Here is a 13,297-nt window from a genome sequence, read left to right as displayed (position 1 = left end):
CAAAATGTGATTTCGTTGTACACTTTTATTTTCTAAATACTAGACTATTTTTTAAGAGCATTTTTAGGTTCATAGCAATATAGATCAGGAAATACAGAGAGTTCCTGTATACTCTCCCCTAATTTTATATATAGTTTCCCTTATTATCAACATTTTATATTAGTGTGGTGGGTGAGTGTGTTACAACTGATGAACTGAAATTGATGTGTTATTATTAGCTGAAGTTTATATTCCACATTAGGGTTCACTCTTTGAAGTGTACAAGTATATGGGTTTTAACATCACCATACTCATTTCAGGTTTTCCAGTTCTCTCCCCTTTAGCACAATAAGTAAACAGGAAAAAGGTCAGAAAGAAATTAAATGTATTCATTCCTTCACTCACTACATTTATTCATTCATGAATTCATTAATGGACGTTTGTTGGGCATGAACTCTAGGCCAAGGACTGCTATTTAATGGATTTGACCTTGTCGTTGACCCTGGGTAAATTTACATATATTTTTATGTACTCTCTTTTTCTCTCCCACCCAAAAATATTGCCTGTTTTTACTGGTGAGGGCTGGGATGTTCTCTGTAAGAGACTGGTAGTCCTTGCATCTTGATGGGCTCATACTACACGGTGTCCAGTAAATCTCATTGGTTTACATGTATTTTACTGTTTCATTAGTTGTTAAAAATACTCTGAAAACCCATCCATAACCTTTATGAACTTGTGCAGTGCAGCATCTGTATCCCGTTGGTAAGCAATATGGAAATTATATGTGCGCCTTTTTTCCTTTATGGCAGACATGCGTAGTTAGGTAATAAAGCAATAGCTACTGTTATGATTATTTTAGGGTACACCTGGGACTGCATTATATACTTATGTGTTTTTCTGGTAGAGGAACTGTATATTAATTTATGCTGAGGAAGATGAAGTTGGTGGTGTAGAATACTGATGAACAATGGTTCTAACAGATATGCATGTGTTTTTCAAAAATAACCTCTGTTCAAATGCAGCCAATTAGGAATCTTCTCCAAAATAAGCAGTTATACAAGCAAACTTTAAATATTTAATTGTTGCTTCATGAACAGAAATGCAATCATCATGCTGGCATCTTGCCAGTAAGTCAGAAATTCATCTTTCTTTCCATATTAGAAACGATGCTGAGATGTTCCCAAAGCATGCCACCCAGTGATAAGTTCAAATACTTAATGTGGTCGTATTCATCTTCTCATCTGGGCAGCTTGAATGAATCACTAATAAGAGGGGAAAAGCTCTTTTTCAAATCCAGGAAGTGGCTGTCATTATACCTACCTGGGCATTGCTGGAAAGGTCTAACTTTGGTCATGTCCAGTTCAAGTCTGGGAAACCAACACTTGATTCTCAACAAATTGTAAGGAGAACTATTGATTATGGTAAGACAAGAGGAGCATTGGAAATCAATAATCTATAGTTCTGATTGTGAATCTGTATGCAGTTGCCACCCTCTATTAATTTAGGCTAATTCTTCAGTAAGCTCCTTAGACCTCAGATTCCGTATTTTTTTAAAGGATTGTTCCAAAAGTTCCATATATTTAGAATCATACTCATCTGTTTATTCTGCCATCATTTCAACAGTTTAATTCCCCATGATATAACTTAACATTGTCACAGTAAGCCAAGCTATCTATTACGTAGTGGGAAAAGCATTCTCTGGTTTTTATTCATTAATTTCACTTATTCAACAAATACTTACTGAGTTTCTTCTAAGTAACAAGTAACATGCTAGATGCTATAGAATGCAAAGACCATATAAAAGAAGCCCGTCACATCTTTAGGGAAATCAATATTAGTAATATTAATGTTAATTAAGGGCATCCAGTGCTCTCTTGACTGTGTGTGGGATTTCTAAACAGTCCAAAAGTTAAAAACAAATTGTGAGATAAAAACATCTGAAAATCCTATTTATGGAAACCAAATTTGATTTTACTATCAGGGATTGTGCTTACATATGAGATGGTGGGTTGAAGAGGATAAGAATTCCTATCATTTGCTCAAATTTTCATCAGAAAGTGAAAGTTGCTTTATAGACTCATAGGAGAATGGTATTATTATTTTTTTTAGTGTCATATGGATACAACGATACCCATACATATAACACAAAGACACATACACAGAATATCCAAACATCAAGTACCTACTTTTAGCAACACTGTACTAAGTGCTTTCATGAAACTGATCTCATTTTATACTCACAACAATCCTTCAAGCTACTCCCTACTCCCTTTAATTTATCCTGAGAAAACTGAAAATTTAAAGTTTAAACTGCTGTAAGAAAAAGGCTGAGATTCAATTTAGTCAGTCTTCAAACACTATTTTTTTTCTCTATCACAAACATAAAATAAATACATGAAGAAACCCATCTAAATCAAGTTTCCCATTACCCAATCTATTACAGAGATGCAAGGGGACAATGGGGACCAAAAGAGATCTTTTGAATAAGCGACAGCCACTTGATCAAAGGAGGAGGAGAATTCACTATCTTTGAAACAGGATTTTATCTGGGGCCAGTGTAACAGAACAGGTTAGAGAATATTAGAATTCTTAAAGCAATCTCTTACACATAACAGTGAAAGGTCAAATGTGAACATTCATGCAAAGAATGTGAATTCAGTTCTCAAAGCTCCGAGCTGGTATTGCCATCAAGGAGATACGAAGACAGCAATTGATTTCTTCTCTTCCTTTTCAATAATCAAGGCACATATTCACAACCAGCAGAACAGGACTACCACCTTGTATTTTCCTAGTGCCCATCTCTCAGCTTCAAGAGCTTTATAGATTTTTAAAATTACAATTAGTCCTCTTACTCTCTCTGGGAGCTAGGGACTCTGTATCATTCCAAATCTACCAAAACAGTTAGCATAGACAGATCAGAATTATGCAGCATCTGGATAAAGGCTAATTAGGGCAGCATGAGCCTGGTGATTAATAGCTCTGAAGACAGGCAGATCTGAGTCTGAATTCAGTCTCTGCTCTTCAACATTGAGTGAGTTTCTAGATGTGTTTGTACCTTGTCTTCCATGTCTTTATATGGGATAATAAGAGATGATACTTAGTAAAGTCGTTGTGAAGATTGAGTTAACAAACATGAAGTGCTTGGCAGATTTCTGTTTTACAAAGAGAGAGCAATGGATTTTAGTGTGTAAGCATCATTACAATAATAAAATAATTTGGTAGCAAACATACGTATTTCTAACTAAACATATTACTCTAGTCAGAATACTTGCCACTTTACAGACACACTTGTTATATGCATGAATGTAAAATTCTTAGTGTGAAAAAGTATATTTTCTCTCTTTGCACCCAAAATGTTAATTATGAAAAGTAATTAATTACTATGGAATTCTTACCGAACTGAAACATAATTGCCCACTGGCAATGCCTAATGTTTTAAAAATGACTTATTAAGATAACTCATATTCAATTTATAATTCATTTTCAACATTTAATGGATCATTGAGAATGCTTAACAAGAAGTTTTCTTTTATTTTATAAATGTTATTTTTTCTATTAAATAAGCTTCCAAAGTCTCCTCTTCTAGGCAAACTGTAAGAAGGGAAATTTGTATAACTAGCAAATCAATGATACAGCTATACATCAAATGCTATATGTCTAATGTATTATTATGAATTTTATTCACTTTTAATTTTAAAAATTTACTGATACTGAGAATAGGTGGCTATTTACTCCTTTCATGTTTACTCCGTATCTCAATATATTTAAAGACTGTAATTATTTCAGAGAGTAAATCTCACCTTAATTTGCCTTCAAAGCTATTTGACCAGTAAAAGTATCTCGTCATTAAACAAAAAGGCAAGAAATGCTGAGAACTTACAGCGTATCTAATGCTATGTGTGAAAAAGAGAGAGAGAGAAAAAATCTGACTTTTTCTTCAAATTATTCTTAACTAGTATGAACTAGGTAAATTCTATAACAACTTATGATTATCACTGTATTGCAATTTATAGTGTTTACCTGTTCATATGTAATTATCCCATGCTAGACTGTAAAACTCTGAGGTAGAGACCTAGTAAGAAACTGACAATTACAGGTTGCTTAACAAGAGGTTCTTGACTGTTTTAAGTGCTTGATAATAGTGCATTGAATGTGTGGTTAAATGAACAGATGAATGATTGAGTGGATGGGGCAGCGTGATACAATGGAAAGTGTGCCCCTGCTGTACTGTTAGCTGATTTTATTCAAATCACGAAATTGCTAAACATCAGTTGCCTCTTCTGCTAAATGGTAGGATTAGACAGACTACATGATACCTCCCCTACTAGTCTGAGACCTTACCCTCCAGCCTTCTGGCACATAGAGATGGACAAGCTCAGCTCCATTTCCATAGGTAGTCCACTTTGACACTTCAGAGCAGGTCTACCTTATGCTGAGTAATACCATGGACCACTAAGTTATAATTCTTTTACTAAAAGTCAGCTCCAGCTCTAATCTCAGTTTTCAAGTTTTGCCAAAAATTCTTAAGGATTTTTGTTTTTCTTTCCCTCTATGATTCCTCTATCCCTACCCAACTCGTGGCTTGTAGTCTCCTTTGCCTGATATTTCTACTCTCAGGCCTCAGTTTCCCCATTTCTATTCCCTAGTCACTGCTGTTGGGTTTATGCTTTTACTTCTGGCTTTGAGGGACACACTGGATTGTGAACTCTCTATGTTTTGCTCATGGCATTTATATCCCACCTGTGCATCCTTCCTCTCTTAATAAGGGGACTAGGATATGCTGTGGGAATATCATTAGTCCCTTATAGGGAAGAGAAATGGGTATATCAGCACCATTTCCCGGCAAGAAACATGAAGCAAGAAACAAGGCATGTAATTTAGTCTGATGGCTTTGTAAAATGTAAACGTTTGTAGGAGATGGTATATGACTAAAATATTGGTAGAACTCTCATAACATTTTTCATTGAGAGTCATATATTATAATATCATAATTAAAGGGTATTTTAGAAATAAAAAATGTTTAGACATAGATGCCAAGAGTAACTGGAAAAGCTCCACTCCTGGCCATTGAGCTATTGTCACAAAATCCTCTCCAAAATCTGGAATAATAAGAATACACATTTTAAACTACAGATTCACCCTGAATTCTCAGTCGCCACCCCTACTCCACTCCCAGTTAACATAGCTGAGGCAGAGTTGCTCAATATCCAAGGAACATGGCCAGTTTTCTGAGGCTGTTGTTCCTGGATCATCATAAAGTAAGAACTATGGGTAAACCAAAGTAGTCCCTGTCCCAATCCAATCCCTGCAATTATACTGAGAAAGGGCATAACAAATTTCTAGTGAGAAAGACTGGATGAAAAATAATGGTTTTCCCTGATTCTAAGTGTACTGCATCAAAAGATATGCTGTACCTCAATGCTATACTGCTCCCTCAATTATCAAGTGACTATATTATCTCCCTTCTTTGAGTAACTGGGTTTTTGTCTTGAAATCAGTATCCACATTCTCATTACTGGATACATCCTGTCAAGTAGCTTTTATTTGCCTCATTAGCCTAGAATGTAACCACATTTCTACGTCAACTCTCTTAGATAGGCAATCCGGATATTTTGTGTAGTTTGATCTTTGTTAATGTTACTCATGTCCTCCCTGCTTCTTGCCATGTGTTTTAGACACTTATATTTGGGCTTGAATAATTATGTTCCATATCTGAATTAATTGCCCCATCACTTCTCCCAACCCTGTAGAATCTGCCTAAATTCCCTGTGTTTGCTTTCTTGTCTGGGTAGTGATAGCCCTCTGATTTAGGTTTATGGCCTAAGTTCTTTTTATAGAAGGTTAGTCACTTTGGAGAAACAAAGCTGAAATCCATTCTTTATTTTGTTCACCCATTCTTTATGCATATTTATTTGGTATCCTCTAAGTGCCAGTCATTCTTTCATTTAGGCCTTGGGACAATAGAGAAGAACTTGCAGAATGGTAGGAGGCATGAATATGTAAGCCAGCATTATCTATTAATTTATGTAATGCATATTAAATAAGCACCTATTCTGGGCTAGACAATACGTTTGGCACCATGGACACAAAAATGAATAAAACAGTTCCTGCCTTCAAAAGATTTGTGGGAGCCATAGACATGAAAACATGTCTATGAAAATATCATGTGGCATGTCTGCTAATAGAATTAAAGAGGGTAACATGGGAGCATGGATTGATATAAATGACACTGATGAGGTAGGAAGGAGCTTGTATGGTATATTAAGGGGATTGGCCTTAAAGGGAGATGGTAAAGCACAGCTGTTTACTAACAAAGGAGGTAGGCATTGGTTATTTGAATTCAAATCCTTTCTGCACTTGGTAACTCAGTGACCACAAGTGTGTGATCTCTCTGAGTGCTGGTTGATGCATCTGTAAAATGCAGATTAAAATAGAACTTATTTTTATAGGGTTGTTGTGAGGAACAAATGAGATAATTCACATACTTAACCTCATACCTGGCACATTGTTTATGCTCAATAAGCATTTGTCACTATTATTCTATAGGCAATGAGAGAATTCAGGAGGATTTTAAGCAGGAGGATGATATGGCCAAAATTCTGTTTGAGATAGAGCATAGTCAAAATTGTAAGCATAATAATTTTGAAAACTGTGCAATACACTTATTGCCAATGTCTAGCAGGAGCTGATGCTTGTGGGAGAAGCTTAGGCTGGAGTGAGAGATAATGGATAAATAAGGCTCTAACTATAGTATGAATGGGGTCACCCAGGGAGAGTGTGTAGCATGGATAATTCAGTTGGCTGAAGATGGAATTGTGTGGAATACAATAAATGTAAGGGGTAATATCAAAGAAAGAAATGTCTATGAAAAAGGCAAGGTAGGAATGATCATAGATGTGTTTAGTAATAAGCAACATAATGGAGGCTTTCTCCTCCTTGAAATGTCATGGAAAATGATTCCCAGGGGAGGCAAAGAGCTGGGTATTGGGAAAGGAGTAGCAGCTCACCAGTTTAATAAGGTGGGAAAGGCACTGTGTGAAGAGAGAATAGTAAGTCCCAACACATGATCTCAGGGAGGCTAAACACGAGCAGTAGGTGAACAATACAAAACAATGCAATCGGTGCCCCAATAAAATATTGTAGTGGAGAGGTCTTACAGTGTTTCAGATAGGTCATTGGATAGGCAGAGGAAATGGGGGTGAGTATTCCAGTTAGGTGAGTCAGCAGAACCACACCTGTAAATGGGTGGCAAGAAGAAGAATGAGTAATGACCATGCTGCAGCTGAGGGCTCCTTTACGATAAGTCATTATGTGTTTATTGATAACTTAGGGATAAGGCTAAGCTGAAAGTGGCTTCCACAGTGCCATGAATTTCTGAAATGTAATGTGACTAACCATATCCTTTTAGTCACAGTAAAATTAAATACCAACTTGATTACTATGAGATCTGATTATGCTATTAGACAGAAATGTAACCAACATTTTTGCCTTTTTTTTTTTTTTTAAGGATTTTCCAGAAAAGGAGAAGTCCACAGCAAAGGCCCTGGAAGATGTAAAGGCAAACTTTTACTGTGAATTATGTGACAAGCAGTACCACAAACACCAGGAGTTTGACAATCATATTAATTCTTATGATCATGCTCATAAACAGGTAAGTCGAAGTGGGAAATAGCCTTCCTATTCCTGGATTTATACCTTCGGAACACAATATATGCAAGTGGCCTTATTTATCCTTGTCTAAGATGCTGAGGTAAAACCATTTTATACCTTTTTTTTCTTGAAGGTTGTGTTTTCTGTTTAAATATTGGGTGAAGTACTTTTTCCTAGAAGGAATGTAAAACTGTAGGTTAACTTACAGATGATCCAAGAGTAGATTGACATTTATTTTAGAGTTATATATGTGGGGAAACCAGGACCCATTAAACATAGGGCCGGATTCAAAACCACCTAGCTACTTAGTGGCAGAATTAGAACACTGGACTAGTACTAGGACAGAATCTACCATAGAGTTCTTTCAAGAGTTCCAAGGTATAGGGAATACTAAGTCTTTGGGGAAAAAATTCTCAATATAAGGTTACATTTTCCCAAGAATACCCTCTTAGGAGGGTCAAAGTGATTACTTAATAAATGAACCATTGCAAACAAAGAAAATCTTGACAAAGGCAAAGTTGAGGGGTAATGGCAGGTATAAACAGTTCACATTTCATTTTCTTTTACTACACATGGAAGCTAAGATTCTCTATCTGTCTATGAAAGAGGAAGTTATTGTTCTCATCTGTTAAATTTTATCCTTGCTGCGTGAGGTATGAGAATACTAGCCCTTTAGGAATTAGGAGTGTTAAATACCACTAAGAAAGAAATTCCACATGGCCAGAGGATTATTGCTAAAAGCTGAGAAGGTGCACACTCCTAATATCTTTGAATATATGGGTAAGTCTCGTATATTCTAGACCTAGAATGTTTATTCAGAGTGAACAGCAATAAAGGTTTTGACTAACATCACTAATATTTATTGAGCACATATAAAATATATGGCTTTGGGAGATGCAAGACACAATTTCTAACTTTAAAGATACAGCATGTATATATAATTGACTGGATGTCTCTGACAAGAGCAAGAATAATGGGATGAATTGTTTAGGACTATGATTCCCAAATCTTAGTGTGCCTAATCATCACTTCAGAACCTGTTAATAATGCAGATTTCTGGATTCTCCTTTAGATATTCTAATTCAGTAGTTCTAAGATGGAGCACAGGAGCTCGTATTTTGAAATGACACAAAATAGAATTTTTCAATCATATATAAAAATGAACTATGTGGCTACTGTCCAACTCCAACAGCAATCAGTCATGTTTCATTTATAGCACCATCACTCACTTCCCCACCCCTGCCACCACCGTGCATTATTTTGAAGCAAATTCCAAACATTGTATCATTTCATCTGAAAGTATTTCAGGATGAATAATGATGCTTAAACAACATAGCCATCATCATACCTAAAAATTAACAGTATCTTGGTATCAGTGGGTGGTCTTGTTTTCTCATTTGTCTAATAAATGATTTATAAATTTGGGTTTGTTGAAATCAGGACCCAAACCTATCACACTTTTGGTTGACACATCTTTAAGTTTCTTTTAATATATGTTTAAACTGTGGGTTTTTCACTTCCTCTTTAAATTTTACTCCTTGCAATTTATTTGTTGAAAAACTATTGTTTCACAAATTTGAGATTTTACTGAATACAACCCAGTGTTGTCTTTGCACGTTTTCTGTCTTCTATATTTCCTTTAAACTTGTTGTTACAGATAAAATCTGGTCAAATGCAGGTTAACATTTTTTTCTTGGTAAAAATATATTGGAGTGTGTGTTGTGTCTTTCCATAAGGAGGTGTATGATGTCTAGTTTTCTTTCTTTTTATGACTTGAAGTTTCATCAGTGGGTTCAGATACTATTGCCTTGATCCATCCATCATTAAGTACCCTACCAATCTTTTTCCACTAATAGTTCTTGTATCCATAGATGATCATTTGCTTAAACCTATTACTTCATTTGGAGTTGTAAAATGATGATTCTAATTCTATCATCCTTTTGTCATTTATTAGATATAATATGTCTATAATGGCAAACTTCCCAAAAGTATCACCTAATGTGAATTTTATGTAGGAGTGCTTCAGGCTGCATATTAAGAAAAAAGTCACTCTGGAGATTCAGAGAAATAAGTGACTATGGAATGTCTCAGGGGATAGTGACATTTGACCTGTGCTTTAAGTGTGCATGTGTAAATGTTGAAAAAGAGGCTCAAGATGGGATGGAATTCTTGTAAGTGGAAACACAAGGAACTAAGGTGAGGAAATGGAGGGGTATGAGGCCACTTTTGAAAACAATAGAAAGTATTGAACTACCAGAGGGTGAATTCTCCACACTAGATCTGCATTCTACAGCCTGCCTTTCACTCTGCAATTCTGCCTCGTCAATTTCCCCTTTTATCACTTTTCTCAATCTTATTTCCATTGGCTTTCCAACATGTTGATAAAACTACCTTTCCTCAATCTTTATATTCCATCTATTTGCCCATTTCTGTCTTTCTTTAGGCTTACTAGCATTCTAAGATTCCTAGGCATACTCCTTGCTCAAACAGTGATTGAGTTTCCACTATGTGCTACTGTGCTGGCTGTTGAAAGTGGACACATGTAATCCCTAATTTCAGGGAGCCTATAATCTGACTGGGGAACCTGTAATCTACCTAATCAATCTGTAAAATACATTGATTTAAATATTGTAGAATTTGTATATCTAGGATACTAAGAGAACATATATAAATTATTTAAGAATGAAAAGATGACAGGTGAACTAGAAGTCCTAAAGAATGAATTGTAAGTGGGCTTCCCTGGTGGCGCACTGGTTGAGAGTCCGCCTGCCGATGCAGGGGACATGGGTTTGTGCCCCGGTCTGGGAAGATCCCACATGCTGCGGAGCGGCTGGGCCCGTGAGCCATGGCCTCTGAGCCTGCGCGTCCAGAGCCTGTGCTCCGCAACGGGAGAGGCCACAACAGTGAGAGGCCCGCGTACCGCAAAAAAAAAAAAAAAAAAGAATGAATTATAAGTTAGCCATGTTAACCAAGAATGGAAAGTCCATTATGGTAGAAAACCTATATCAAGGCATGGGAACCTGTATCAAGCATAACCCAGAGAAGCTGCAAAAGATTCACTGTGATCACTAAAGTCACCATCAGTCTCTTGGAGAGCTCTTTAAAAATCTTTGAAACTGTCCCTCATTCCTCTCATTCTTCTCTTGCAATAGATCTTGTTCTCATTCTTCCTTTTGCATTCTCTTTTCACCATTCATGTTTAATCTCACTCCTGATTTTTTGCTAGGGCCTTCTAACTGGACTCCCTGCCTCCAGTGTTTTCCCTTCTCCACACCAACCTATCCATTTTCAGCCAGATTGATCCTCCTGAACTACTATATTTATTCTATCAATCCCCTCCTTGGAAAGCGTCAATGGCTGCTGGCTGACTTTTTTAAAAATCTGAATTACTTAGTCTGTCATTCAAAATGTCCACAGTTTGGCTCTGGCATCCATTTCCAGATTTATCTCCTGCAACCCCAGAATTTCCTTATAGCTTCTTAAAAGATTCATTATGCTTTCCCACCTGTTCTTATTGGCTCATAATCTTCCCTCTGTCTGGGATGCCTGGGGACTGTATTTCAACATATACTTCAGTAGATTTAATACATAGACTGACAACTTATATCCAGATATAAAAAAAGCTGAGATCTCATGCTAAACTGATTTAACAGCATTTTCCAAATTCCTTTTGATCAACACATTCATATTGTACAGAATTTTGTACATGCTGCCCACTTTGGGAAACACTGGAATAATTAAATTTGCCATAGACCTCATAAAACTGCTTTCTTAGATAAATGTTGAAATACTTCCATCTAAAGATTTATTTTGGCCCAAAATATTTTGAAAATTACCTGAATTCTAAATGAAGCTGAGTTTACAATTTGCCTTTTAAATGAAACTGAATTTTATGTACAAGAAATAGGAAATATGTGCTAAAGTAAAATATGCAAAACCTTTTTTTTCTTTTCCAAATCCCAAAGCTAAATATGTCTACTTGGTTCTTGCTTCAGTAAGGGCTCTTCTTGACTGTCATTCTGATTATAATGCTGGTAGTGGGGATTTGGATGAGAGTATTTTCTGGCCTAAGTAATATGAACAGTTACCTTAATTTTATTTTCCATGTGGATTCAGAGTAAATATCTGGCCTCTTGTGCTGAACTTCCAACAATATGGCCTTTTGGTACACTTAGAAGTGAATCCAAACTCACATGGAATTAATTCTATTACTCATTAATAGAATAGTTTAGAACTAGAAACAGGGTAATCTGAATTACCTCTCTACCTCCTCTCATTTATAATTACTCAGGATCCTTCATTTTAATAAGTGATTTCTAAAGCTTTTGTGTTACCTTGTATCTAAACTGCAGTCCTATGTGTTTATTTTATTGCAAAGTTTATATTATTTACAGATTTATTGTAATTCTAGAGAAGTAAGCTAATATATAACTTTAAATAATAAAGTAAAATAATCTGGGATTCATAGCTTTAAACTAATTCCATTTGACATTTAATAATGTTTTCTATAATTTAATAAAAATTGAGATATGTTTCTTGTAGAAAAAGTTTATCAGTAACAAAGCTGATTTTTTTCTATTTCTTCAACAAGGAAAAATTGAATTTCCAGTTTTGACAGCCATATTCTATACCTAACTCATGTTTTTGGAAATAACTCGATTGTTTTAGCTATTGCCTTAAACTTTTTAAAATTCTGTATAAATGTTGAGCATTATTACTAAAGCAATTTGAACGTGTATACAAATTACAGTCGCTTGGATAAAGAGAGTATTGTAACTATTAATATAGCTAACATGTCAGTAACAATTAATTACTTCTGAGACTACCAAGTCATAATCCCTTTCTTGGGATTGTTAGCTGCTAATGCATAATACTGAAACAAATAATACACATCCTTACAAACAGCACAAGTCTCTCCTGCCCCAGAGACATACTGGCTCATCTCAGCTTAGAAAAAACAAATGAACCGGATCCCCATGCAATTAACCCATAAAAATACCTTCAATAATAAAAAGCAAATCCACTTTCAGATCCTCCACATGTGACACTTAATCCTCCTAATCTTCGTTTGCTTCACAATAAGATTTGTTTTCACTCTGGAGGAGCTGTTCATTTCTCAAGCCTGGATTTGAACTCCAACTGATTCATTCTTAAAATGTTGTTTTGGATTCTCCCCATCTCTACCTGCTCAAGATCAAATAAACAAAACAGAATTATCTTTTGTCATCTTGACTACAAAGGGAAAAGATTCCCAAAGCTGATCATTGAATTTAATCCAATTATTCTTGCTTTGTTCCTACAATTTGATTTATATTTTATCCAAAGACTGCCCAATGATACATTTCAGCATAGTATATTTAAGCTACTAGTCATCTTAATATGGCAACAGGATTTAGAAGTATAGTTAATTTGTAGGGTTGGCAAGATTGAAGAAGAAATATAGACTAGAGCGTCTAGAATGAACACTCTGAAGACCATAAATGTTGGTAAAATAGAATAATACTTATTTCCTGCTGTATTTTGTATTCTATAAACCCAGGTTTCTGGTAGATTTTATATTTCTATATCTGCGCCACCACCCTCTCCCAAGAATTACCCAGCAGTAATTGGAAACTCTATTAGCAAAGAAGTACAAAAGAACCAAAACTGATCTTAGCTTCTGAATCAT

General features: G+C 35.6%; 1 protein-coding gene across 1 annotated transcript in view; it reads left to right on the top strand.

Annotated features, from left to right (window-relative positions):
- The window catches only part of ZNF804B (zinc finger protein 804B), a gene marked incomplete at its 3' end in the record, with an annotated part of 469,887 nt that overhangs the window by 378,229 nt on the left and 78,361 nt on the right, over positions 1 to 13,297 (top strand). Inside the window, exon 2 of the mRNA XM_081244759.1 lies at positions 7,487 to 7,630. Within this exon, the coding sequence (XP_081100885.1) occupies positions 7,487 to 7,630 (144 nt within the window). The remainder of the gene's footprint in view (positions 1 to 7,486; positions 7,631 to 13,297) is intronic.

This window comes from Mesoplodon bidens (genome assembly GCF_964165515.1).
Source record: "Mesoplodon bidens genome assembly, chromosome: 9".
Lineage (NCBI taxonomy): Eukaryota > Metazoa > Chordata > Mammalia > Artiodactyla > Ziphiidae > Mesoplodon > Mesoplodon bidens.
The sequence above is the reverse complement of the archived record's forward strand: the minus strand, read 5'-3'. Positions and strand labels throughout refer to the sequence as shown.